This window comes from Haliotis cracherodii, unplaced genomic scaffold (assembly GCF_022045235.1).
Source record: "Haliotis cracherodii isolate W230 unplaced genomic scaffold, xgHalCrac1.p SCAF_6, whole genome shotgun sequence".
NCBI lineage: Eukaryota > Metazoa > Mollusca > Gastropoda > Lepetellida > Haliotidae > Haliotis > Haliotis cracherodii.
Window position 1 is genome coordinate 26,226,903 of NW_027266319.1, and position 25,465 is coordinate 26,252,367.

The window sequence follows — 25,465 nt, forward strand, 5'->3', positions numbered from 1 at the left end:
TAATTGCTAATGCTATGCTATTCCTTCGCGTCCGTCAATTAGTATTAATATGGCCGATGTACCAGTTTCTAATTAGTTCAGCCTTACACCAAATGCTTTTATCAGCAAAGGGCTCAACTAAAGTACAAGGTGGTATAACAGCCGTTCGACCTGTAGGATCTGCATAAGTTACGTAACTAAGCAAAAAGGAAATTGTCATGAAAGTTACCAGATATGTTCATATAAATGAGAACTAAATTGATTTGCATGTGCAACAGATGACTGTTTTGGACTTATGACAACATTAAATGCATAGGTATGAAAAAAGCGTGAAAAAAGCTGATGTTTGTGGTCATCATGAAGCGTCTTTCTGACAGTATAACATGAGGAAATTAGGAATTCTTTGACCCATTTTGATTTTCATAGCAGATAAACATAAAACCGTTACAAATATATTTAAAAAAACAGGGTCTTGCTCATTCATTTGTAGATTATCTGAAAATCTGCCTTTTTTACTCATTTTCACAATATTTGTGCATTTGACCATGCCAGAAGTCCAAAACTTCAAAGTAAAAAGGCTAGTTTTCAGCCATTTGAACATTCCACATCCATATTTCATTTTTTTCTATTTAATATCACATGTCCTTTGCGTCGAAAGTGTCCCTTATCCGACTTATATTTGGCTTACAGTGTAATTCCGAGTCTCAATAAAAGAATAAAGGAATCGTTGTCACTCCTTGATACTCTTGTCTTTGAATTCTCATAGCTTTCGCTCACTATGACCACCGTTTTGCAATGACACTATTGGTAATTGAATAAGATACAAAAATGACACACAATAAATCACCTGGCATTTTATGTGAAGAGAAAAGTGGTTTCGTTACAAGAATAAAGAAAGTAGTTGTCGTTGCCTATATCCATCAGCCACTTCCTTCATCAATGACAGAAATACAAAGCGATATATCAACCGAAAATATTCCGAACTGGCCACTACATAGACGGTCAGGGTACAAAATGTATATCTGTCAAACATTCCTATGGACCAACTGCGCACAATCTGCTGGTCCACATCATATCAACGTTCCAATTAATTAGATAATGGAACGAGACGGATATATTACCGCTCTACGATTTTCACTAACTCAAACGTCAGAGCTCAATGACCAACAACTCACGACTCGTTGGCCGACAATTTAGCAACGTAAACTTATCTGTTAACCCAACGCGGCTTCGATCCAGAACTAGATACGACAGTACGCATGCAAGTAATCCAATCACATAGCCTAATAAGAATGTCAATTCGTACAAATTAGGCTATGATCAACGTCAAATTGTCATTTTGATTCCTAAGTTATGGTCTGTTTCAGTGTTATGACTACGACTCAAAACACCTTGTCCACGTGAATAAATAAAACAGTGTGATTGTTCGAAATGTGTGTTTTAGTATAAATATTATTATTACTGCTATATTATTATTAGTATATTAATAGATAATATTATTGTTATAATAATATATACGGCACTGACGACTTATAACATTGGCAAAATAGATTTTCTGCTGAATCTTTCAGTGACTCTATAAGGTGTATATTGGTCCAAAGGATACAGGGTTAAAATGAAATGAGAAAAAGATTTTTTTTCGCTCTCCCAAATCCATCAAAAGCTTTTATTGATCAATTGAATAAAATTCTTTTTAACTTTATTTGGAGTGGCAAAAGAGATAAGATTAAGAGGGATTATTTGAAAAGGAATTACAGTCAAGGTGGATTGAAAATGACTGATTTACCCAAATTTATATCATCTTAAAAATTTATGTTTAAAAAGATATTGCGAAAAAAACATTAATTATGACCTTGCTAGTTTTCAGCTGGCTCATATCTACACTTTAGGTGCCAGTTTGCACAAGAATAGGGAAATTGTAAATCCTTTCTGGAAAGATACCCTTATAGCCTGGAGTGACTTTATGTTATGCATTCATGTGACTTTGAAGACTTAGAAAAAGCAGAAATTGCTTCCCAACCCATATGGTTAAACCATTATTTTAGATAACCAGTATTAATTTTTAATGACTGGTTTAAAAAAGGTATAGTTACGATAAAAGACTTGTATGATGAAAACGGATGGATCCCTTTCCCACGTTTACAACAACTTTTTGATCTTAAAGGAACTTTTCTCGACTATAACCGTATGTTTTTTAATATTCCAAGAAGTTGGGGACAAAATATTGATAAAAATCTACATTCCTCTTCTAATCTCACAATATCTCCTTGGATTTATGATCTTACACGTTCTATTAAAGGAACAAAAGTGTTTTATAATAAACTGACTGGGAATTCCCTCCCTCTCCCTAAATCTTGTTTGAAATGGGAAAATCAGCTGGAATGTTCTTTTCCATGGAATCAAATATTCAGTGTATATTGCCATGGGTTAAGGGACACAAAACTCAGGTATTTCCAGTTTAGATTTATTCATAAAGTGATATTTACTAAACGTGAGTTATTAAGAATGAAACTTATTGATAACGATGAGTGTTCTATTTGTCATACTCACAAAGAAAATGTTTTTCATGTTTATATTGAATGTCATGTTGTTAAGAATTTCTGGTCAGATTTCTGTATTTACTTGACTCATGTCTTGCATAGAAAAATCCTTATAACTGACAACGAGCTCCTCTTCTGTACCTCTGATGTACTAATTAACCATTTGATTGTAGCTGCTAAAAGATTTATATTTGTCCAGTGTATTAAGAATGAAAAGGTTGACTTTGTTGCTTTTAAGAACACAATAAGAAGTATCTATGACGTTGAATATCATATTGCACGTAGAAATAACGACTTCTCTGCCTTTAATAGAAAATGGGCTTTGTTTACTCAAACTGTAAAATAACTTATTCACTTGATGTTTGTAACATAATTTGATGTACCATAAATACCGCATCTTCTTAATTGTATACATATTAAATATGCCTTCATCTGTAACATGATGTGGATTATGACTTCATCTGTACCATGATGTGCATTATGCCTTCATCTGTACCATGATGTGGATTATGCCTTAGGCCTCCTCTGTACCATATCCTTTTGAGAAGTACCTGTATTCATAAAGCTGTATTGCTTTCCGAGTGCATATGTATCCTGTGTATATGACTGAATAAAAAATTATTAAAAAAAAACAAACAAAAAAATGAGACAAGTTGTAATTGTTTGAAACTTTATTCATATTAATGATAACAAAACATATTTTCTTCTGCAGAATATAGAAATTCTCTGTTGACAAATATCGGATACATTTACAGTAGCGTTTTCTAAAGTAAATACACTGTAAAGTTATTGCACTGACGAAAGACAGTCCTCTAAATTCTGCAACATAAATTTAAATATCAATATATGCAACGATACCATGAAGAAAGTAAAGGCGCGGATGATAGTGTTCCTTCTCATTTGCAACATTGCAATCTTTTATTTAACAACCTCATTCGCCAAACAATATAAATATTCCAATGTGGATGCAGCTTGTGGACGTCCGTATCCGCCATGTTTACTTCCCTGGCTGTGGAAAGTAGGAAGTTAATTCGTACTCCGGGCGTGAGCTTCTCAAAATGCTCCAGCTTTCAGAGCAATAAGTGTGACGAAATGTGATAAGAACATGTCTCAAAATAAAAGCTCGCTTTTGTCAATTCCTTCGTTATTCTCATGTCCTCTTTGTCAAAGTTGATATGTTTAACTTTCGTTTTCTTCAGCACACGTGGAGTTCACGAACGACGATTTATGTCAAATATCGATAAAAGAAAAGACATACGTAAAACATACCGCGTCTCACGGTCGATGGAAATTAAATTAACAGTGCTATCTAAAATAGCTAAAATAACCCTACATCATGACTCCTAACACAAAACAAGAATATCAGTAATCCGTTACAGTGCCATGAACTTCATGCGAGGACAATCTACTGTGGTAACGTTCATATGTGTTTAACTACATAACATGTAGGTACAAATTTCTCTCTAGGGATTCGAAACAATGTGTTGATTGTCAGACAATTTTCAAACAATTGAAGCTTTGGAAATTATTGAAATTGTTATCCGTTATTTGCTTTGTTCTGCTTCAGTAGCGAGTGACAAGCTGTATTCTACGTAGACTCCAACTCATTTAGAGTCGGTAGACATCAATAGATAAGCTTAATAAAACATACAATATCTATTTTGGCTGGAGTTCAACTTGTTCAAAGTGCAAAGGAAAGATGTCCCACGGTGTGAGACTTACTTCTGATGACAAGGACAAATGTATTCATATCTAATCCCAATAGAAAAGCTAATATTTTAAAGCCTTCATGTAAAATACAACGTTTTGGGCAACCATAAATAAACACGTCAATTCATTTCATGACTGTAAACGGAATCGCAAGTGCTGCAAGTAGCTGGTAGAGAGTGACCGCTAGAAATCTCAAGTTTACAGATACAGGCTTTGATGCCCAGCCTCTTGTGTTGGCATTTTGGTTTTAAAGTGCGCTGTCGTTAGTGACACCGTCGAGGGGTGGGGGTAGGGGACTGGTGTAGAGGATTCTGCCTTAACTAATCAGAAGGATTAGGCTAAAATATTTGTGCAAAGATATTTGTTGACACGCTACCTGTAAACGCATTATGTACACTCAGCTTTGGATGTAACAACATCAAAGGCATAGAACATTCGTTTCCTTTTGTCTGAACAAAATGTGTAATTTACAGTTATGTCAAACAACTATTTTGGCATTAGTCTTTGATTCGCTTTTTATAGGCGAGTGTTGATTGTAATGTTTTGCCCCATCAGTTGTATGAATCCTTCAAATGTCTCTTTTAATCCGAACGGCGTAGCCGAGAAATGCGAGACTGTTCATCCGATGCAATACTGCTTTCCGAAGTATCAAAGACTTAACGAATTTAATCTCAATTTCTCTCCAGTTTATTTAAAATCTCTATTATTATCGGTTTGTCAACACGTTAAGCGAATATTGCTGATATCAAATCTTGCTGCAGCCATCCAGATTCATATGCCATCCAACCTGATATTATATGGGATCTAGAAGTTCTAACGTGAAGTAACGCTCATTACTACTTTAATATTTCATATGTGTAAGGATTAAATATTTATCGAAGTCGCAAGACAGAGTGAACGGTTGCTGAATTCCCGATGATTACACATATAAAGGATTACAGTACTGTACCTCTCGACCTTCCCCTGTGTCCGTCCCCGCGGGGATGAGAGTATGTCTTAAGCACCCTGTGCTGGGCTTAAGAGGCGACTTGATGGATCGGTGGTCAGGTTCGGTGACCTTGTTGATAGCGTTGATATCGTGGATAGTTACTCGTATTAATCACTGGATTATCTGGTCCAGACTCGACTATTTGCAGGCCGCCGTCATACATCTCGAATGGTGCTTAGTGCAGCGTTAAACGACAAACAAACACACAGTTCTACATGTATGATATCTGTACACTTTATTTCGTGGATGCGTTTATTATTCATGTCTGCTGAACACCAGCTCGAACTCAATACTACAGTTCTTTAGCTTCAATTTAGGTAATACAACCGGACGACATAGAAAAGTGAGTGCATGTCTGGTTACATAATATAACACATTAAACTTGAATCGTGAACATGTAAACATATCTAACAATTAGTTCATCACGTGTGTATGGTATGCAATGCTAATGCCAATACACTTAACTCCAAACTACATGTATATATGTCAAAGATCACAGTGAACACCATGGTTTTAGGATCATTGTTTCCTGTCCTCACCTGCATTAGGGGAATCGTGTACTTTAAGTGCAATCCTGGATACATTACACCAAGACGTGGCTGTCATAAGAGAAAGTAGCCACTTAGTGTTTCTTGATACTTTGGGAAATATATACCGCCACATAAATAGGTGTATGTACACATTATCTCGCTTTCTTTGGGTAGTGTTTGCACTTGGTTGTTTTACCTACACCAAAAGGCTGCATGTCTCACGAACACCTTGATATAAGTGGTAATGTAAAGAAATATTTTCGGAAGCCATCGAACCATACCCAACGACTGACAGAGCTACAAAACCCTTTCGTAAGGCACAAGGAATCTCTGCTAACGATTTCGACTGTATCATGAGCACGTGTCAATGACTCACTATCAATTAGTCCAAATTTGACAATGACAAAAGTTATGTTCCTTGCAGTTTCCTATTTTGACATGTATTATATGTTACCGTGTTTTTTTAGGGATGAACAATTGACTTGCCTTTGCATGTGTTTGTGACGGGTGCCACCGGTGGGCAGGATACGTTCACCTTTTCTGGAACACCTGGTATCACTATTTGAAAGTGATACATAAACACTTGCTTATTATGCAGTCGGAATTTTTTATCAGGTATATCTTCTGAATTTGAAAACGATTGTGTCGTTTTTATCTAAATGGTATTCAGATTCTCCACATAAACCAGTGATATAGCTATAAATTAGGAATTGCATGTAGAAAATCTCCATGTGCTCAAAATAGCATGATAAAGAAAGTCTCTTTTAGGGATTAAGCTGATTGGAATGAGCGCTCAAACGCGATGACTCTGGTTGAAATAAACACAAAATGTATCAAACATAAATTTATAAGTAAAATAAATGAACATAAATAAATAAGTTAAATAAAACATAAGTTCAGTGATCCATTCATAAAAATTCCATTACTTATTTGCCTGCTACGCTCAATAGTATCTGTTTTGACCGATGATCGAGCCTCATTATTTTCTAGCGCTGACGTTTTACAATTACTTGATCTCTGTCGCTGTTTCTGCTGTTTCTTCATAAGATCAGCAGTATTCATCAATGATGGTAAGTCAACTTCAAACGATTTGTTTGATGCGAGACATCTGTTATCATGCTATTCACAAGGACACCTTATATACATTAAATATGGACTTGTGAACATATATTGAACTAAATTCCTCCGCTATTCTCATGTCCCCTTTGTCAAATTTGATATGTTTAACTTTCGTTTGTTTTCAGCACAAGTGGAGTTCACAAACGACGATTTATGTCAAATATCGATAAAAGAAAAGACATACGTAAAACATACCGCGTCTCACGGTCGATGGAAATTAAATTAAGAGTGCTATCTAAAATAATTTAAATAAGCCTACATCATGACTTCTAATACAAAACAAGATTATCAGGAATCCGTTACAGTGCCATGAACTTCATGCGAGGACAATCTACTGTGGAAACGTTCATGTGTGTTTTACTACTAAACATGTAGGTACAAATTTCTCTCTGCGGATTCGAAACAATGAGTTGATAGTCAGACAATTTTCAAACAATTGAAGCTTTGGAAATTATTATAATTGTTCTCCGTTATTTGCTTTGTTCTGCTTCAGTAGCGAGTGACAAGCTGTATTCCACATAGACTCCAACTCGATTTGAGTCGGTAAACATCAATAGATAAGCTTAATAATACATACAATATCTATTTTGGCTGGAGTTCAACTTGTGTTCAAAGGAAAGATGTCCCACGGTGTGAGACTTACTTCTGATGACAAGAACAAATGTATTCATATCTAATCCCAACAGAAAAGCTAATATTTTAAAGTCTTCATGTAAAATACAACGTTTTGGGCAACCATAAATGAACACGTCAATTCATTTCATGACTGTAAACGGAATCGCAAGTGCTGCAAGTAGCTGGTAGAGAGTGACCGCTAGAAATCTCAAGTTTAAAGATACAGGCTTTGATGCCCAGCCTCTTGTGTTGGCATTTGGTTTCAAAGTGCACTGTCGTTAATGACACCGTCGAGGGGTGGGGGTGGGGACTGGTGCAGAGCATTCTGCCTTAACTAATCAGAAGGATTAGGCTAAAAATAATTGTGCAAAGGTATTTGATGAAACGCTACCTGTAAACGCATTATGTACACTCAGCTTTGGATGTAACAACATCAAAGGCATAGAACATTCGTTTCCTTTTGTCTGAACAAAATGTGTAATTTACAGTTATGTCAAACAACTATTTTGGCATTAGTCTTTGATTTGCTTTTCATAGGCGAGTGTTGATTGTAATGTTTTGCCCCATCAGTTGTATGAATCCTTCAAATGTCTCTTTTAATCCGAACGGCGTAGCCGAGAAATGCGAGACTGTTCATCCCATGCAATACTGCTTTCCGAAGTATCAAAGACTTAACGAATTTAATCTCAATTTCTCTCCAGTTTATTTAAAATCTCTATTATTATCGGTTTGTCAACACGTTAAGCGAATATTGCTGATATCAAATCTTGCTGCAGCCATCCAGATTCATATGCCATCCAACCTGATATTATATTTGATCTAGAAGTTCTAACGTGAAGTAACGCTCATTACTACTTTAATATTTCATATGTGTAAGGATTAAATATTTATCGAAGTCGCAAGACAGAGTGAACGGTTGCTGAATTCCCGATGATTACACATATAAAGGATTACAGTACTGTACCTCTCGACCTTCCCCTGTGTCCGTCCCCGCGGGGATGAGAGTATGTCTTAAGCACCCTGTGCTGGGCTTAAGAAGCGACTTGATGGATCGGTGGTCAGGTTCGGTGACCTTGTTGATAGCGTTGATATCGAGGATAGTTACTCGTATTAATCACTGGATTATCTGGTCCAGACTCGACTATTTGCAGGCCGCCGTCATACATCTCGAATGGTGCTTAGTGCAGCGTTAAACGACAAACAAACACACAGTTCTACATGTATGATATCTGTTCACTTTATTTCGTGGATGCGTTTATTATTCATGTCTGTTGAACACCAGCTCGAACTCAATACTGAAGTTCTTCAGCTTCAATTTAGGTAATACAAACGAAAAGTTAATGCATATCTGGTTACATAATATAACACATTAAACTTGAATCGTGAACATGTAAACATATCTAACAATTAATTCATCACGTGTGTATGGTATGCAATGCTTATGCCAATACACTTAACCCCAAACTATATATGTCAAAGATCACAGTGAATACCATGTTTTTAGGATCATTGTTTCCTGTCCTCAGCTGCATTAGGGGAATCGTGTACTTTAAGAGCAATGCTAGATACATTACACCAACACGTGGCTGTCATAAGAGAAAGTAGCCACTTGAGTGTTTCTTGATACTTTGGGAAATAGGTGTATGTACACATGTATCACGCTTTCTTGGGGCAGTGTTTACACTTGATTGTTTTCTACCTACAGCAAAAGGCTGCATGTCTCACGAACACCTTGATATAAGTGGTAATGTAAAGAAATATTTTCGGAAGCCATCGAACCATACCCAACGACTGACAGAGCTACAAAACCCTTTCGTAAGGCACAAGGAATCTCTGCTAACGATTTCGACTGTATCATGAGCACGTGTCAATGACTCACTATCAATTAGTCCAAATTTGACAATGACAAAAGTTATGTTCCTTGCAGTTTCCTATTTTGACATGTATTATATGTTACCGTGTTTTTCTAGGGATGAACAATTGACTTGCCTTTGCATGTGTTTGTGACGGGTGCCACCGGTGGGGCAGGATACGTTAACCTTTTCTGGAACACCTGGTATCACTATTTGAAAGTGATACATAAACACTTGCTTATTATTCAGTCGGAATCTTTTATCTGTTTCATCATAAGATCAGCAGTATTCATCATTGATGGTAAGTCAACTTCAAACGATTTGTTTGATGCGAGCCATCTGTTAACATAATATTCACAAGGACACCTTATATTCATTAAATATGGACTTGCTAATATATATTGACATAAATAAGCTATAAACCAAGGTTATTCTAACACGTCGATTAAAGCCTGATTTATGACAGCAAAACTACATAATTAAGACTGAGAACGAAGACCAAACAGCAAACAGGTCAACAAATGTACACTCGCTAAATCAATGTATTACTTATTCCGGATCCTGCATAGCCAGTTCAATGTATCGTAGAGGTTATGCGTAATGGGTGTCATCTTGTTCAGGATATGAATTTATCATGAGATCGCCTATCTGTCAATAAGTAAACTATAATTTAAGAGAGATGATGCCTAATCAAGAAACTCCTGTAGAATATGTTTTCTGTGGTTCAAAACACCATGCTGTTCAGACGGTACACACTGCAACGTGGATGTTTTACGAGATGGTGGCTGGGGAAGGGGGTTGGGCTGCCTGGGGATGGGGGGTGGGGTGGCAACATGTCTCTGGTAGGGTCGCCTTCATGGTCAGTATTTAATAAACCCGGACTTAATTAGCAGCTAAGGAAGATTAACAAGACGTGATTGTGGCGTCTCAGCGTGTAGCCCATGTATCATCTTGCAACATGAAACAACGGTCATATATGATGAATGGCTAAGGTATTGGGTGCAGGAGGAGATGGTGACCACTGATGACCTTTAGGAAGCAGGCCTTTGGTCAACACGACTCAAAGATTAATGCACACGTTTCAACCATGAATTAAAACGTCGTGGTAGAGCTCTGATGCGTATACATAGGAACATTGAAGGAGGAGTAATTTCGCTTGATTAAAGGATAGCAGGCAGTTTCAATCTATCAGGTTGGAAATGTTTTTGGATAATTTTACTTTTAATCAAGTAAATTTCGGAATTGAGATGCGTTAGGTACAATTTGATTTTTTTTCTATTTTTTATCTACTTAGATACGACATGTAGTTCATCGTATGTTTGTTTTATAATTTTAACAGGTTGAAGGTAAGAGTAAAGTATATTAATGAACTTTACAAAAGTAAGGACGCCGTCATGATGGAGTTAATGATAGTTATCAACTCTCGACTGAGGGATGACCAGCTAATCATAACAGCTTAACACGACTTGACATTAAGAAGTAAATGTTAACTGATTGCTAATCAAATAATGTTAAAAAGCTAATTTGATTTAACTCATGAATCGAATTACATTCTAATTTCATTAACTGTGTCCAAGATATCTAATACATTTTGAGGACCTCCGTAAGAACTACAAGCTACAAATGACGTTCATATTGTGAGGTTCATCTGCAATAACCATTAGCATTGGTCTTAACGGATTAATAACTCATATGTCAAACATTCATATGTTGAAAATGTATTACTTTTTCGGGTATGGTTGACATTTATCGCTGTTGAAGAATTGGTGTATGTGTACTTTCTAGACATATTGTTTATTTGTCTGTGGTTATAAATATCCATTGTTCCATCAAAAAATTATTGTGTTCTATTGCGTTGTCACATTAACAATATTTATTATTCCCTAAAAAAGGAATATTTTGTGAGTAGGATGATTCTCCTACTGCATGCATATACTCTGATGAGGTAGCTGGAGCAAAAATTCTTATAAATATGTAATAAGTGGATTTTACACACACACACACGTATAGTTCCACTGTACGTTCTTTGCGATTCGGCCGCTGTAAATGTATGTTGCGGCATTGAAATTGCCACAATGTCGAATACAGGGCAGTTGTGGTAGAGAACACTGGATAAAGTTTTGTAACAAATTGATTGTAATTCATCGTGGAGCTCTGGGTGATTTTAAACGCGTGTGGTAAATAATTTGCACATTAATGATAGGCATGGTTATAAAAGCGGAACATTTTGACAACTGACTGACATCTAGTACCATCTAACACACTGTACCATGTATTCGCACTGAGTAATGTTTCCAGCGCCTAGTACCTGGTACCTAGCACAAGGCACCAAGGATCAAGTAGCTAGTACACAGCACAGGGCACCAATGACCTAGAACTCAGCACAAGGCGCCAATTACGTAATACCTACAACCCAGAACAAGGAAACAATGGTACTTAGTACCTAGTATCCAGCACAAGGCACCATGAACCCAATAGCTAGTACCCAGCACAAGGCACCATGAACCCAGTAGCTAGTACACAGCACAGGGCACCAATGACCTAGAACTCAGCACAAGGCGCCAATTACCAAATACCTACAACACAGAACACGTAAACAAGGGCCTAGTACCTAGTATCCAGCACAAGGCACAATGAACCCAGTAGCTAGTACCAAGCACAAGGCAAAATGAACCCAATAGCTAGTACCCAGCACAAGGCACCATGAACCCAGTAGCTAGTACCAAACACAAGGCACAATGACCCAGTAGCTAGTACCAATCACAAGGCACAGTGAACCAGTAGCTAGTACCCAACACTAGGCTCAATGACCCAATACCTAGTACCCAGCACAAGGCACAATGACCCAGTTCCTAATACCCAACACAAGACAACAATGACCCAGTACCTAGTACCCAACACAAGTCACAATGACCCAGTTCCTAATACCCAACACAAGACAACAATGACCCAGTACCTAGTACCAAGCACAAGGCACAATGACCCAGTTCCTAATACCCAACACAAGACAACAATGACCCAGTACCTAGTACCAAGCACAAGGCACAATGACCCAGTTCCTAATACCCAACACAAGACAACAATGACCCAGTACCTAGTACCAAGCACAAGGCACAATGACCCAGTTCCTAATACCCAACACAAGACAACAATGACCCAGTACCTAGTACCAAGCACAAGGCACAGTGACCCAGTTCCTAATACCCAACACAAGACAACAGTGACCCAGTACCTAGTACCAAGCACAAGGCACAATGACCCAGTAACTAGTACCCAGCACTAGGCACAATGACCCAATACCTAGTACCCAGCACAAGGCACAGTGACCCAGTAGCTAATACCCAGCACTAGGCACAATGACCCAGTAGCTAGTACCCAGCACTAGGCACAGTGACCCAATACCTAGTACCCAGCACAAGGCACAATGACCCAGTAGCCAGTACCCATCACAAGGCACAAGTACTAGTACCCAGTACCTACTACACAGCAGCCATCACACTGGCAAAACATTAACATACGTTAAATGGATAAAACGTTTACCCCCTATTTGTCGTCATAGGTTGAGATGTTTGGCGTTATCGTCAACTGAACCTATTTACATTCCCTTTTTACCATATCCTTTTTCATTAACGAACATGTAGTCGCATTTTGGAAGTTTATTCAATGGTCCCTGTACCTGGAATTCATCAATGGTTTCATACTATCAAACAAGGTTATGTATTAGCATACATAACAAAATATGTCTGTCTTGGTAGACACATTATTAACTTATCCTTGCAATATTATCTGATTATTCAAGGATGCTTGTCGGATTCTGTCCCCGAAGTCATTCACCTCAGACATTAACTTCATTCTGAGTCTGATTCCCAGTTTCCAGTTGGACAATACTGAAGTGTCCGTGGGCCTTACATTCAGTAAAACCCTTTCCATATCCATAAGAAATAACTACATAAAGCAGATTTGATTGTATCATTCCGACTTTATCATGGGCATGTGTTTATGAATCACTATTAAATAGTAATGAAACCAGGTGTTCGCGAAAAGGTAAGCGTGTCATATACCAGCTACCGTCGACTCTTGTGTGCCCGTAATCAAAGAATTCGCTCTGATTTGTATACTTGGGTTCTCATGACAATCTACGTGACCCTATGTTCCACGTGATAAACGTTGATAATTTGAACCTTAGTCCTTCAGTACACCAGTGTCAGGTACCCAGTCCCTCAGTACACCAGTGTCAGGTACCCAGTCCCTCAGTGCATCAGTGTCAAGTACCCCAGTCCCTCAGTGCACCAGTGTCGGGTACCCCAGTCCCTCAGTGCACCAGTGTCAAGTACCTCAGTCCCTCAGTGCACCAGTGTCAGGTACCTCAGTCCCTCAGTGCACCAGTGTCAAGTACCCCAGTCCCTCAGTGCACCAGTGTCAGGTACCCCAGTCCGTCAGTGCACCAGTGTCGGGTACCCCAGTCCGTCAGTGCACAGTGTCAAGTACCCCAGTCCGTCAGTGCACCAGTGTCAAGTACCCCAGTCCCTCAGTGCACCAGTGTCGGGTACCCCAGTCCCTCAGTGCACCAGTGTCAAGTACCCCAGTCCCTCAGTGCACCAGTGTCACGTACCCCAGTCCCTCAGTGCACCAGTGTCACGTACCCCAGTCCGTCAGTACACCAGTGTCAGGTACCCCAGTCCCTCAGTGCACCAGTGAGAGGTACCCCAGTCCCTCAGTGCACCAATGTAAGGTACCTCAGTACCTCAGTGCACCAGTGTCAGGTACCCAGTCCCTCAGTGCACCAGTGTCAGGTACCTCAGTCCCTCAGTGCACCAGTGTCAGGTACCCCAGTCCCTTAGTGCACCAGTGTCAGGTACCCCAGTCCCTCAGTACACCAGTGTCAGGTACCCCAGTCCCTCAGTGCATCAGTGTCAGGTACCCCAGTCCCTCAGTGCACCAGTGTCAGGTACCTCAGTCCCTCAGTGCACCAGTGTCAGGTACCCCAGTCCCTTAGTACACCAGTGTCAGGTACCCCAGTCCCTCAGTGCACCAGTGTCAGGTACCCCAGTCCGTCAGTGCACCAATGTCAGGTACCCCAGTCCCTCAGTGCACCAGTGTCAGGTACCCCAGTCCCTCAGTACACCAGTGTCAGGTACCCCAGTCCCTCAGTGCACCAGTGTCAGGTACCCCAGTCCGTCAGTGCACCAGTGTCAGGTACCCCAGTCCGTCAGTACACCAGTGTCAGGTACCTCAGTCCCTCAGTGCATCAGTGTCAGGTACCCCAGTCCCTCAGTGCACCAGTGTCAGGTACCTCAGTCCCTCAGTGCACCAGTGTCAGGTACCCCAGTCCCTCAGTGCATCAGTGTCAGGTACCCCAGTCCCTCAGTGCACCAATGTAAGGTACCTCAGTACCTCAGTGCACCAGTGTCAGGTACCCAGTCCCTCAGTGCACCAGTGTCAAGTACCCCAGTCCCTCAGTACACCAGTGTCAGGTACCCAGTCCCTCAGTGCACCAGTGTCAGGTACCCAGTCCCTCAGTACACCAGTGTCAGGTACCTCAGTCCCTCAGTGCACCAGTGTCAGGTACCCCAGTCCTTTAGTGCACCAGTGTCAGGTACCCCAGTCCTTTAGTGCATCAGTGTCAGGTACCCCAGTCCGTCAGTGCACCAGTGTCGGGTACCCCAGTCCGTCAGTGCACCAGTGTCAGGTACCCCAGTCCGTCAGTGCACCAGTGTCAGGTACCCCAGTCCTTTAGTGCACCAGTGTCAGGTACCCCAGTCCCTCAGTGCACCAGTGTCGGGTACCCCAGTCCGTCAGTGCATCAGTGTCGGGTACCTCAGTCCCTCAGTGCACCAGTGTCAGGTACCCCAGTCCCTCAGTGCACCAGTGTCGGGTACCCCAGTCCGTCAGTGCATCAGTGTCGGGTACCTCAGTCCCTCAGTGCACCAGTGTCGGGTACCCCAGTCCCTCAGTGCACCAGTGTCAGGTACCCCAGTCCCTCAGTGCACCAGTGTCGGGTACCCCAGTCCGTCAGTGCATCAGTGTCGGGTACCTCAGTCCCTCAGTGCACCAGTGTCAGGTACCCCAGTCCCTCAGTGCACCAGTGTCGGGTACCCCAGTCCGTCAGTGCATCAGTGTCGGGTACCTCAGTCCCTCAGTGCACCAGTGTCGGGTACCCCAGTCCCTCAGTGCACCAGTGTCAGGTACCCCAGTCCCTCAGTGCACCAGTGTCGGGTACCCCAGTCCGTCAGTGCATCAGTGTCGGGTACCCCAGTCCGTCAGTGCATCAGTGTCAGGTACCCCAGTCCGTCAGTGCACCAGTGTCAGGTACCCCAGTCCTTTAGTGCACCAGTGTCAGGTACCCCAGTCCCTCAGTGCACCAGTGTCGGGTACCCCAGTCCGTCAGTGCATCAGTGTCGGGTACCTCAGTCCCTCAGTGCACCAGTGTCAGGTACCCCAGTCCCTCAGTGCACCAGTGTCGGGTACCCCAGTCCGTCAGTGCATCAGTGTCGGGTACCTCAGTCCCTCAGTGCACCAGTGTCGGGTACCCCAGTCCCTCAGTGCACCAGTGTCAGGTACCCCAGTCCCTCAGTGCACCAGTGTCGGGTACCCCAGTCCGTCAGTGCATCAGTGTCGGGTACCTCAGTCCCTCAGTGCACCAGTGTCAGGTACCCCAGTCCGTCAGTGCACCAGTGTCAGGTACCCCAGTCCTTTAGTGCACCAGTGTCAGGTACCCCAGTCCCTCAGTGCACCAGTGTCGGGTACCCCAGTCCGTCAGTGCATCAGTGTCGGGTACCTCAGTCCCTCAGTGCACCAGTGTCAGGTACCCCAGTCCCTCAGTGCACCAGTGTCGGGTACCCCAGTCCGTCAGTGCATCAGTGTCGGGTACCTCAGTCCCTCAGTGCACCAGTGTCGGGTACCCCAGTCCGTCAGTGCACCAGTGTCGGGTACCCCAGTCCCTCAGTACACCAGTGTCACGTACCCCAGTCCGTCAGTACACCAGTGTCAGGTACCCCAGTCCCTCAGTGCACCAGTGTCAGGTACCCCAGTCCCTCAGTGCATCAGTGTCACGTACCCCAGTCCCTCAGTACACCAGTGTCACGTACCCCAGTCCGTCAGTGCACCAGTGTCGGGTACCCCAGTCCGTCAGTGCACAGTGTCAAGTACCCCAGTCCGTCAGTGCACAGTGTCAAGTACCCCAGTCCGTCAGTGCATCAGTGTCAAGTACCCCAGTCCCTCAGTGCACAGTGTCAAGTACCCCAGTCCCTCAGTGCATCAGTGTCACGTACCCCAGTCCGTCAGTGCACCAGTGTCGGGTACCCCAGTCCCTCAGTGCATCAGTGTCAGGTACCTCAGTCCCTCAGTGCACCAGTGTCAGGTACCTCAGTCCCTCAGTGCATCAGTGTCAGGTACCTCAGTCCCTCAGTGCATCAGTGTCAGGTACCTCAGTCCCTCAGTGCATCAGTGTCAGGTACCTCAGTCCCTCAGTGCATCAGTGTCAGGTACCCCAGTCCCTCAGTGCACCAGTGTCAAGTACCCCAGTCCCTCAGTGCACCAGTGTCAGGTACCCCAGTCCGTCAGTGCACCAGTGTCGGGTACCCCAGTCCCTCAGTGCATCAGTATCAGGTACCTCAGCCCCTCAGTGCACCAATGTAAGGTACCTCAGTCCCTCAGTGCACCAGTGTCAGGTACCCCAGTCCCTCAGTACACCAGTGTCAGGTACCCCAGTCCCTCAGTACACCAGTGTCAGGTACCCCAGTCCCTCAGTACACCAGTGTCAGGTACCTCAGTCCGTCAGTGCACCAGTGTCAGGTACCCCAGTCCCTCAGTACACCAGTGTCGGGTACCCCAGTCCCTCAGTACACCAGTGTCAGGTACCCCAGTCCCTCAGTACACCAGTGTCAGGTACCCCAGTCCCTCAGTACACCAGTGTCAGGTACCCAGTCCCTCAGTGCACCAGTGTCAGGTACCCAATCCCTCAGTACACCAGTGTCAGGTACCCCAGTCCCTCAGTACACCAGTGTCAGGTACCCCAGTCCCTCAGTACACCAGTGTCAGGTACCCCAGTCCCTCAGTGCACCAGTGTCGGGTACCCCAGTCCCTCAGTACACCAGTGTCACGTACCCCAGTCCCTCAGTACACCAGTGTCAGGTACCCCAGTCCCTCAGTGTCACCAGTGTCAGGTACCTCAGTCCCTCAGTACACCAGTGTCAGGTACCCCAGTCCCTCAGTACACCAGTGTCAGGTACCCAGTCCTTCAGTGCACCAGTGTCAGGTACCCAGTCCCTCAGTACACCAGTGTCAGGTACCCCAGTCCCTCAGTACACCAGTGTCAGGTACCCCAGTCCCTCAGTACACCAGTGTCAGGTACCCCAGTCCCTCAGTGCACCAGTGTCGGGTACCCCAGTCCCTCAGTACACCAGTGTCACGTACCCCAGTCCCTCAGTACACCAGTGTCAGGTACCCCAGTCCCTCAGTGTCACCAGTGTCAGGTACCTCAGTCCCTCAGTACACCAGTGTCAGGTACCCCAGTCCCTCAGTGCACCAGTGTCAGGTACCCCAGTCCCTCAGTACACCAGTGTCAGGTACCCAGTCCCTTAGTGCACCAGTGTCAGGTACCCAGTCCCTCAGTGCACCAATGTCAGGTACCCCAGTCCCTCAGTACACCAGTGTCAGGTACCCCAGTCCCTCAGTGTCACCAGTGTCAGGTACCTCAGTCCCTTAGTGCACCAGTGTCAGGTACCCCAGTCCCTCAGTGCACCAGTGTCGGGTACCCCAGTCCCTCAGTACACCAGTGTCAGGTACCCAGTCCCTCAGTGCACCAATGTCGGGTACCCCAGTCCCTCAGTGCACCAGTGTCAGGTACCCCAGTCCCTCAGTGCACCAGTGTCAGGTACCCCAGTCCGTCAGTGCACCAGTGTCAGGTACCTCAGTCCCTCAGTGCACCAATGTCAGGTACCCCAGTCCCTCAGTGCACCAGTGTCAGGTACCCCAGTCCCTCAGTGCACCAATGTCAGGTACCCCAGTCCCTCAGTACACCAGTGTCAGGTACCCCAGTCCCTCAGTGCACCAATGTCAGGTACCCCAGTCCCTCAGTGCACCAGTGTCAGGTACCCCAGTCCGTCAGTGCACCAGTGTCAGGTACCTCAGTCCCTCAGTGCACCAGTGTCAGGTACCCCAGTCCGTCAGTGCACCAGTGTCAGGTACCTCAGTCCCTCAGTGCACCAGTGTCAGGTACCCCAGTCCCTCAGTGCACCAGTGTCAGGTACCTCAGTCCCTCAGTACACCAGTGTCAGGTACCTCAGTCCCTCAGTGCACCAATGTCGGGTACCCCAGTCCGTCAGTGCACCAGTGTCAGGTACCTCAGCCCCTCAGTGCACCAGTGTCAGGTACCTCAGCCCCTCAGTTCACCAGTGACAGGTACCCCAGTCCCTCAGTACACCAGTGTAAGGTACCCCAGTCCCTCAGTACACCAGTGTCAGGTACCCCAGTCCGTCAGTGCACCAGTGTCAGGTACCTCAGCCCCTCAGTGCACCAGTGTCAGGTACCTCAGCCCCTCAGTGCACCAGTGTAAGGTACCTCAGTCCCTCAGTGCACCAGTGTCAGGTACCCAGTCCCTCAGTGCACCAATGTCAGGTACCCCAGTCCCTCAGTCCCACAATGGTGCGTTGGTGCCTTGGTGTCAAGTACATCAATGTGCAGACTCTATGTATCAGTTCCGGTTCCATGTACCCCTTCATCCATTTTCTCAGTGCAGAGTCCAGAGCCACAGTGTCAAATACCAAAGCGTCCAGTCCTAAAGTGTCAATTGTCTTCAGTAGCCCTGTGTCCAGTAACCCAGCGTTCAGAACCACTGCGTCCAGTGTCTCATTTACAGGCACCCATGGGTTCAGTGCCTCAGTGTCACAATGTCAGTGTCTGTTCGCATACCGTGTCTAGCATCTCAGTGTCAGGTACTCATGGCCAGTGTCCATGCTCAATGTGCAGGACCTCGATACTTCAGTGACCATTGCTTCAGAATCCAGTGCCTCTGGAGATTGTACGCTGTGTGTCCAGTATCTCAGTGTCCGTGGTCGGTCTCCAGTAATCCGCTAAAGTACAGATCAACCTTCAGTTCACATAAAACAAAAGTCATTTTAACACAAGTCGCAACTAACGCTATTAACGATCATTTAGTGTCATCACGATGTTCACAGGGGTCCGTCCAGTCCAAGATTTTAGATATCACAACCGTGTGAAGGCTTTCTTGGCTCACCTACAGTGTAGTCGTGGTTCAGCATGTCTTCATTATATACTTTAAACTTCAGATCTTGGCAATCTATTTTCAGTAGGCGATAATCCACAATGACAAATACCGCTGCCATGAAAGGAACTGACATCCGCACACCGGTTATATGATGTAATTTCTATTGATCGCGCCAAATATACACCTCGCATAAACTACAAAAACACTGTTAAGAAGTCCTACTTTAATGAGAATACATGACAGAGTCGTTTGAAGTCTATGCTTTATGATATCATATACATGACGAATTTGCAAATACCGCTGACGCCTTGGTTAAGGTTTTAAGATAAAAAGGAATTCGTGTTTGGCATAGCCATTAAATCAACGCGCATTGAAAGTACAAAAACATACTTTGATTTGTCGTGATTGCAACATGCTATATCTGTCTGATCGGATGAATGTTTGCACTGATCTATTCGCTTACGTAATTGTGTATTCAGACCAATGTAGGGCAGCCCAGAACTTCAGGGTGACGTTTAAGGAAAATGTACAGTTTTCCAGGTTTTCGAATCACGTAAAGTATTAATAGTGTTTAGGTGTTATTTTGTCATGTTTGACAATGTTAATGTTATGGTGTATTTATTCTCTATTAAATATACAATTAAGCATATTTCAGTATTATTCTGGTGGGTAAAAAGGGACTCCTCTATGGCCCCTTAATTCGTTCGTTCATATGTTTGTAAATGTCTGTAAATAATCGAGTCTGATCTGGACACGATGACACGCATCAAACAGGTCAGCGAGCCTGACCACCCGATACCGTTATTCGCTTATTGCGACAAACACATTCGCCTCTTACGGCTAGCATGTGTTGCTGAAGACCTATTCTAACCCGGATATTCATGGGTTTAATATTGGGACACGTCCACGTCATTTGGGTGTGATGACCTCCTAGGACCGAGCCTGACCATCCGATCCTTTTATGGCCAGCATAGGTACCGGGGATCAATTCTAACCCGACAAGTAAGGAGAATGAACATAAGACAAACAGGTTCCCCTGCCTGTTCACTCATACCCACAAAGCTGTTTTTCTCCTCAACATGACATTTGGTGTCAGAATGTGCCCACAAGCGTCGGAATTAGCTTTATATGAGTGTGAATTACAGATGTAATGAAATAAAGAGAAGATGACTACCATTGAAAGGCTCCTTCAGATTGGATTCAAAATTAAAGTGTAATATCAAACAGAATTCCCTTGTTGGTGCTTCATGAATCAAACATGGCAGATTTTAATATTGTATTTGATGATGCTTCTTGAAGTGCAATTTCCCTCAGCAAAAAGGGAAAACATTGAATAATCGACTCACACTCTTACAAGTCAATGTAAGATGTACAATACAAATGTTTCTTTGACAAATGCACATGCAAGAGAGGTGGAATGTCTTTGGCGGTCTTGATTTATCAATAAGTGGTCCATACAATTGATATGTACTTTGTTGGGAATCCTTGACTTTCGCTTCTTTTCAAAACATTATTAACTAGCTGTGTAGTCACGTAATTAGATGTTCAAAGGAGATGTATTTAAAAGGTTTTGTCGTATGGCATTTCGTTTTTAGAACTCAGTTTTACAGCAGTTGGATATTTTCTTCCACACTGGCGTGTCACATCGGGTTGCAAGTGAATTACTCTTAAAAGTGGCGTTATGTCCAACTCCCACGCTCACTCACTTGAGTGAACATTTCAAAGTAATTTCACCTTTTTCCTTAATTGGGATATATTTTAGGTACACGTTCAGCGATCATCGGTCAGTGATCAGCCATCAACGATCAACAGGAATTATGGGCACATTCAACATTTTGGCAAAAGACTGCTTATGTATTCAAAATTCAAAATCATTTAAAATACAGTAGAACACGGATAGAGCGAACACACGGATACAACGAACTGTTAAAAAATCCCCGATTTATCTCCTATAGATTATCATACATAATTTTATTTTCATAACGGACTCTCTACAGCGAACTAACGTATATAGCGAACTGATATGTGATCACTACCACTAATTAGTGATGTGTATAGCGAACTGAGAAATCTCACTCAGTGAGTGAGTGAGGTTTTACGCCGTTTTTAGCAGTATTCCAGCAATATTACGACGGGGGACACCAGAAATGGGCTTCACACATTGTACCCATGTCGGGAATCGAACTCGGGGCTTCGGCGTGACGAGCGAACGCTTTAATAACTAGGCTACCCGACACTCAATGTCCAGAGTCACTGCTTTAGGCAATATTCAATCAGAAGCGAATCAACGCAATCTCTGATGACGATTCAACCTTGTCAAACTTGCATTATGTTACTTTTACCTGGCCATGTAATTGGACTAATCTTGTCTGTAAAACAAGCAAATTTCATTCAATAATTTGATATATGCAAATGATAGCGTCAAATCGCATTTCTTATCATCTGAACCAGATTCCGTGGTTGAACTGTGGTGACTAATTATAAAATCACACACCGTCTACCTCCATCCTGTATATACATCCCCATCATGAACTTAGCAACCCAAGGTTTCCTCCTTCAGATATATAGCCTCATCACTTTTAACGCCACCAACACCCGGATAATATATTGGTTTTATACGTATTATAAGGGCAGCTATTAACATTACACTGATTGTTTCTTCGGACTCCTCTGAGATTTGCCTCATAAGGCAAGACCTGTCCTAGGCTGTTTTATAGCCAGCAGACAAATAAGGTTTTGGTTTGGTTTGGTTTGGTTTGTTGTTTAACGCCGCACTGAACAATATTCCAGCTATATGACGGCGGTCTGTAAATTATCAAGTCTGGACCAGACAATCCAGTGAATGAGGTACTGACAATGCAGCAAGTGAAATCAACAATTAATGCTCTTTTTTCATGTTTAAGTATCATCATTAACACCTATTGAAGCAGTAGTAGTTCTAGCAGTAGTAGTTGTTGTTGTAGTGGTGGCAGTGATAGTGTTTGTGGTTGTGGTGGTGGCAGTGATAGTGATTGTGGTGGTGGCAGTGATAATGGTGGTGGTGGTGGTGGTGGTGATGGCAGTGGTAGTGTTTGTGGTTGTGGTGGTGGCAGTGATAGTGGTCTTGGTGATGGCAGTGATAGTGTTTGTGGTTGTGGTGGTGGCAGTGATAGTGGTTAATGTGGTGGTGGTGGTGGTGGTGGCAGTGATAGTTTAGGTGGTGGTGTTGTTGTTGGTAATTATAGTAGTGGAAGCAGTTGTGGCGGTGGTAGCAGTGAAAGTGGTGGTTGTGGTGGCAGTGATAGTGGTTGTGGTGCTACAGTGATGGTGGTTATAATTTTATGTCAGCTTTATCGTAATGGTTGAGTTTGATTATATCCTTTTCGAACTATTGGAATCTTGTTTTCCCCTTTTTAAACATGATTTGTTTAGAAAACTGACCTCAGTATCCTGTATCTCATTGTCCAATACGTCCAGCGTCTTAGTGTCCAGTATCTCAGTGTCCAGTGTCCAGTATCTCAGTGTCCAGTGTCCAGTATCTCAGTGTTTCAGTGTCTCAGTTACCAGGTGCTCAGTTTCCAGTTTCTCAGTGTCTGATATCCCAGTGTCCAGTATCTCAGTGTCCAGTATCTCAGTGCCCAGTACATCAGTGTCCAGTATCTCGGTGTCCAGTGTCCAGTATCTCAGTGTCCAGTACATCAGTGTCCAGTATCTCAGTGTCCAGTATCTTAGTGTCCAGTATCTCATTGTCCAGTACATGAGTGTCCAGTATCTCAGTGTCCAGTATCTCAGTGTCCAGTACATCAGTGTCCAGTATCTCAGTGTCCAGTACATCAGTGTCCAGTATCTCAGTGTCCAGTACATCAGTGTCCAGTATCTCAGTGTCCAGTATCTCAGTGTCCAGTGTCTCGGTGTCCAGTATCTCAGTGTACAGTATCTCGGTGTCCAGTGTCCAGTATCTCAGTGTCCAGTACATCAGTGTCCAGTACATCAGTGTCCAGTATCTTAGTGTCCAGTATCTCGGTGTCCAGTGTCCAGTGTCTCAGTGTCCAGTACATCAGTGTCCAGTATCTTAGTGTCCAGTATCTCATTGTCCAGTACATCAGTGTCCAGTATCTCAGTGTCCAGTATCTCAGTGTCCAGTACATCAGTGTCCAGTATCTCAGTGTCCAGTACATCAGTGTCCAGTATCTCAGTGTCCAGTATCTCAGTGTCCAGTGTCCAGTATCTCAGTGTCCAGTATCCAGTATCTCAGTGTCCAGTATCTCAGTGTCCAGTACATCAGTGTCCAGTATCTCAGTGTCCAGTATCTTAGTGTCCAGTATCTCATTGTCCAGTACATCAGTGTCCAGTATCTCAGTTTCCAGTATCTCAGTGTCCAGTACATCAGTGTCCAGTATCTCAGTGTCCAGTACATCAGTGTCCAGTATCTCAGTGTCCAGTATCTCAGTGTCCAGTGTCCAGTATCTCAGTGTCCAGTATCTCAGTGTCCAGTACATCAGTGTCCAGTATCTCAGTGTCCAGTACATCAGTGTACAGTATCTCAGTGTCCAGTATCTCAGTGTCCAGTACATCAGTGTCCAGTATCTCAGTGTCCAGTGTCCAGTATCTCAGTGTCCAGTACATCAGTGTCCAGTAACTCAGTGTCCAGTACATCAGTGTCCAGTACATCAGTGTCCAGTACATCAGTGTCCAGGTGCTCAGTTTCCAGTTTCTCAGTGTCCGGTATCTCAGTGTCCAGTATCTCAGTGTCCAGTATCTCAGTGTCCAGTACATCAGTGTCCAGTATCTCAGTGTCCAGTGTCCATTATCTCAGTGTCCAGTATCTCAGTGTCCAGTACATCAGAGTCCAGTATCTCAGTGTCCAGTACATCAGTGTACAGTATCTCAGTGTCCAGTATCTCAGTGTCCAGTACATCAGTGTCCAGTATCTCAGTGTCTAGTACATCAGTGTCCAGTATCTCAGTGTCCAGTATCTCAGTGTCCAGTACATCAGTGTCCAGTATCTCAGTGTCTAGTACATCAGTGTCCAGTATCTCAGTGTCCAGTATCTCAGTGTCCAGTGTCCAGTATCTCAGTGTCCAGTATCTCAGTGTCCAGTACATCAGTGTCCAGTATCTCAGTGTCCAGTATCTTAGTGTCCAGTATCTCATTGTCCAGTACATCAGTGTCCAGTATCTCAGTGTCCAGTATCTCAGTGTCCAGTACATCAGTGTCCAGTATCTCAGTGTCCAGTGCATCAGTGTCCAGTACATCAGTGTACAGTACATCAGTGTCCAGTATCTCAGTGTCCAGTACATCAGTGTCCAGTGCATCAGTGTCCAGTACATCAGTGTACAGTATCTCAGTGTCCAGTATCTCATTGTCCAGTACATCAGTGTCCAGTATCTCAGTGTCCAGTGTCCAGTATCTCAGTGTCCAGTACATCAGTGTCCAGTACATCAGTGTCCAGTACATCAGTGCCCAGTACATCAGTGTCCAGGTGCTCAGTTTCCAGTTTCTCAGTGTCCGGTATCTCAGTGTCCAGTGTCCATTATCTCAGTGTCCATTATCTCAGTGTCCAGTATCTCAGTGTCCAGTACATCAGTGTCCAGTACATCAGTGTCCAGTTCATCAGTGTCCAGTACATCAGTGTCCAGGTGCTCAGTTTCCAGTTTCTTAGTGTCCGGTATCTCAGTGTCCAGTATCTCAGCGTTTCAGGGTCTCCGTTTCCAGTTTCTCATTGTCCGGGTACCCAGTGTCCATCCAGTACCCCATTGTCAGATATCGCACTGTCCAGTGCCTCTGTGTCCACTGCATCTTTGTCCAGTATCTGTGTTCCGATCATCCAGTACTATGATTCTCGTATCACTGTGCCTAGCACCGCAGTTTCAGATACCACAATATACCACTAAAGTACAAATCAGTCTTTATTCACGTAAAAC

At 43.5% G+C, this 25,465-nt stretch overlaps 2 protein-coding genes across 2 annotated transcripts; one reads left to right on the forward strand and one right to left on the reverse strand.

The window, feature by feature from the left end:
- The first annotated feature begins 12,209 nt into the window (after nt 1-12,209).
- On the forward strand, nt 12,210-22,758 carry LOC139446328 (uncharacterized). Its single transcript, XM_071227674.1, has 4 exons — nt 12,210-12,596; nt 13,521-14,282; nt 15,126-16,725; nt 22,466-22,758. Exons 1-4 carry the CDS (start codon nt 12,210-12,212, stop codon nt 22,756-22,758), a joined length of 3,042 nt encoding a protein of 1,013 aa, XP_071083775.1.
- Nucleotides 22,759-24,593: 1,835 nt separating this feature from the next.
- LOC139446329 (rhoptry surface protein CERLI2-like) lies at nt 24,594-25,013 on the reverse strand. The gene has a single exon (XM_071227675.1). The coding sequence runs from the start codon at nt 25,011-25,013 to the stop codon at nt 24,594-24,596; it is 420 nt and encodes a 139-aa protein (XP_071083776.1).
- Between the last annotated feature and the right edge of the window lie 452 nt (nt 25,014-25,465).

Bases quoted from the DNA above. Each gene is read 5' to 3' on its own strand.
- LOC139446328 (XM_071227674.1), top strand. From the start codon at position 12,210: ATGACCCAGTACCTAGTACCCAACACAAGTCACAATGACCCAGTTCCT. The intron at 14,283-15,125 runs GTACCTCAGTCC...CGGGTACCCCAG, and splicing joins CCTCAGTGCACCAGTGTCAG to TCCGTCAGTGCATCAGTGTC. The intron at 16,726-22,465 runs GTACCTCAGTCC...TTCATGTTTAAG, and splicing joins CCTCAGTGCATCAGTGTCAG to TATCATCATTAACACCTATT.
- LOC139446329 (XM_071227675.1), bottom strand. From the start codon at position 25,013: ATGTACTGGGCACTGATGTACTGGACACTGATGTACTGGACACTGATG.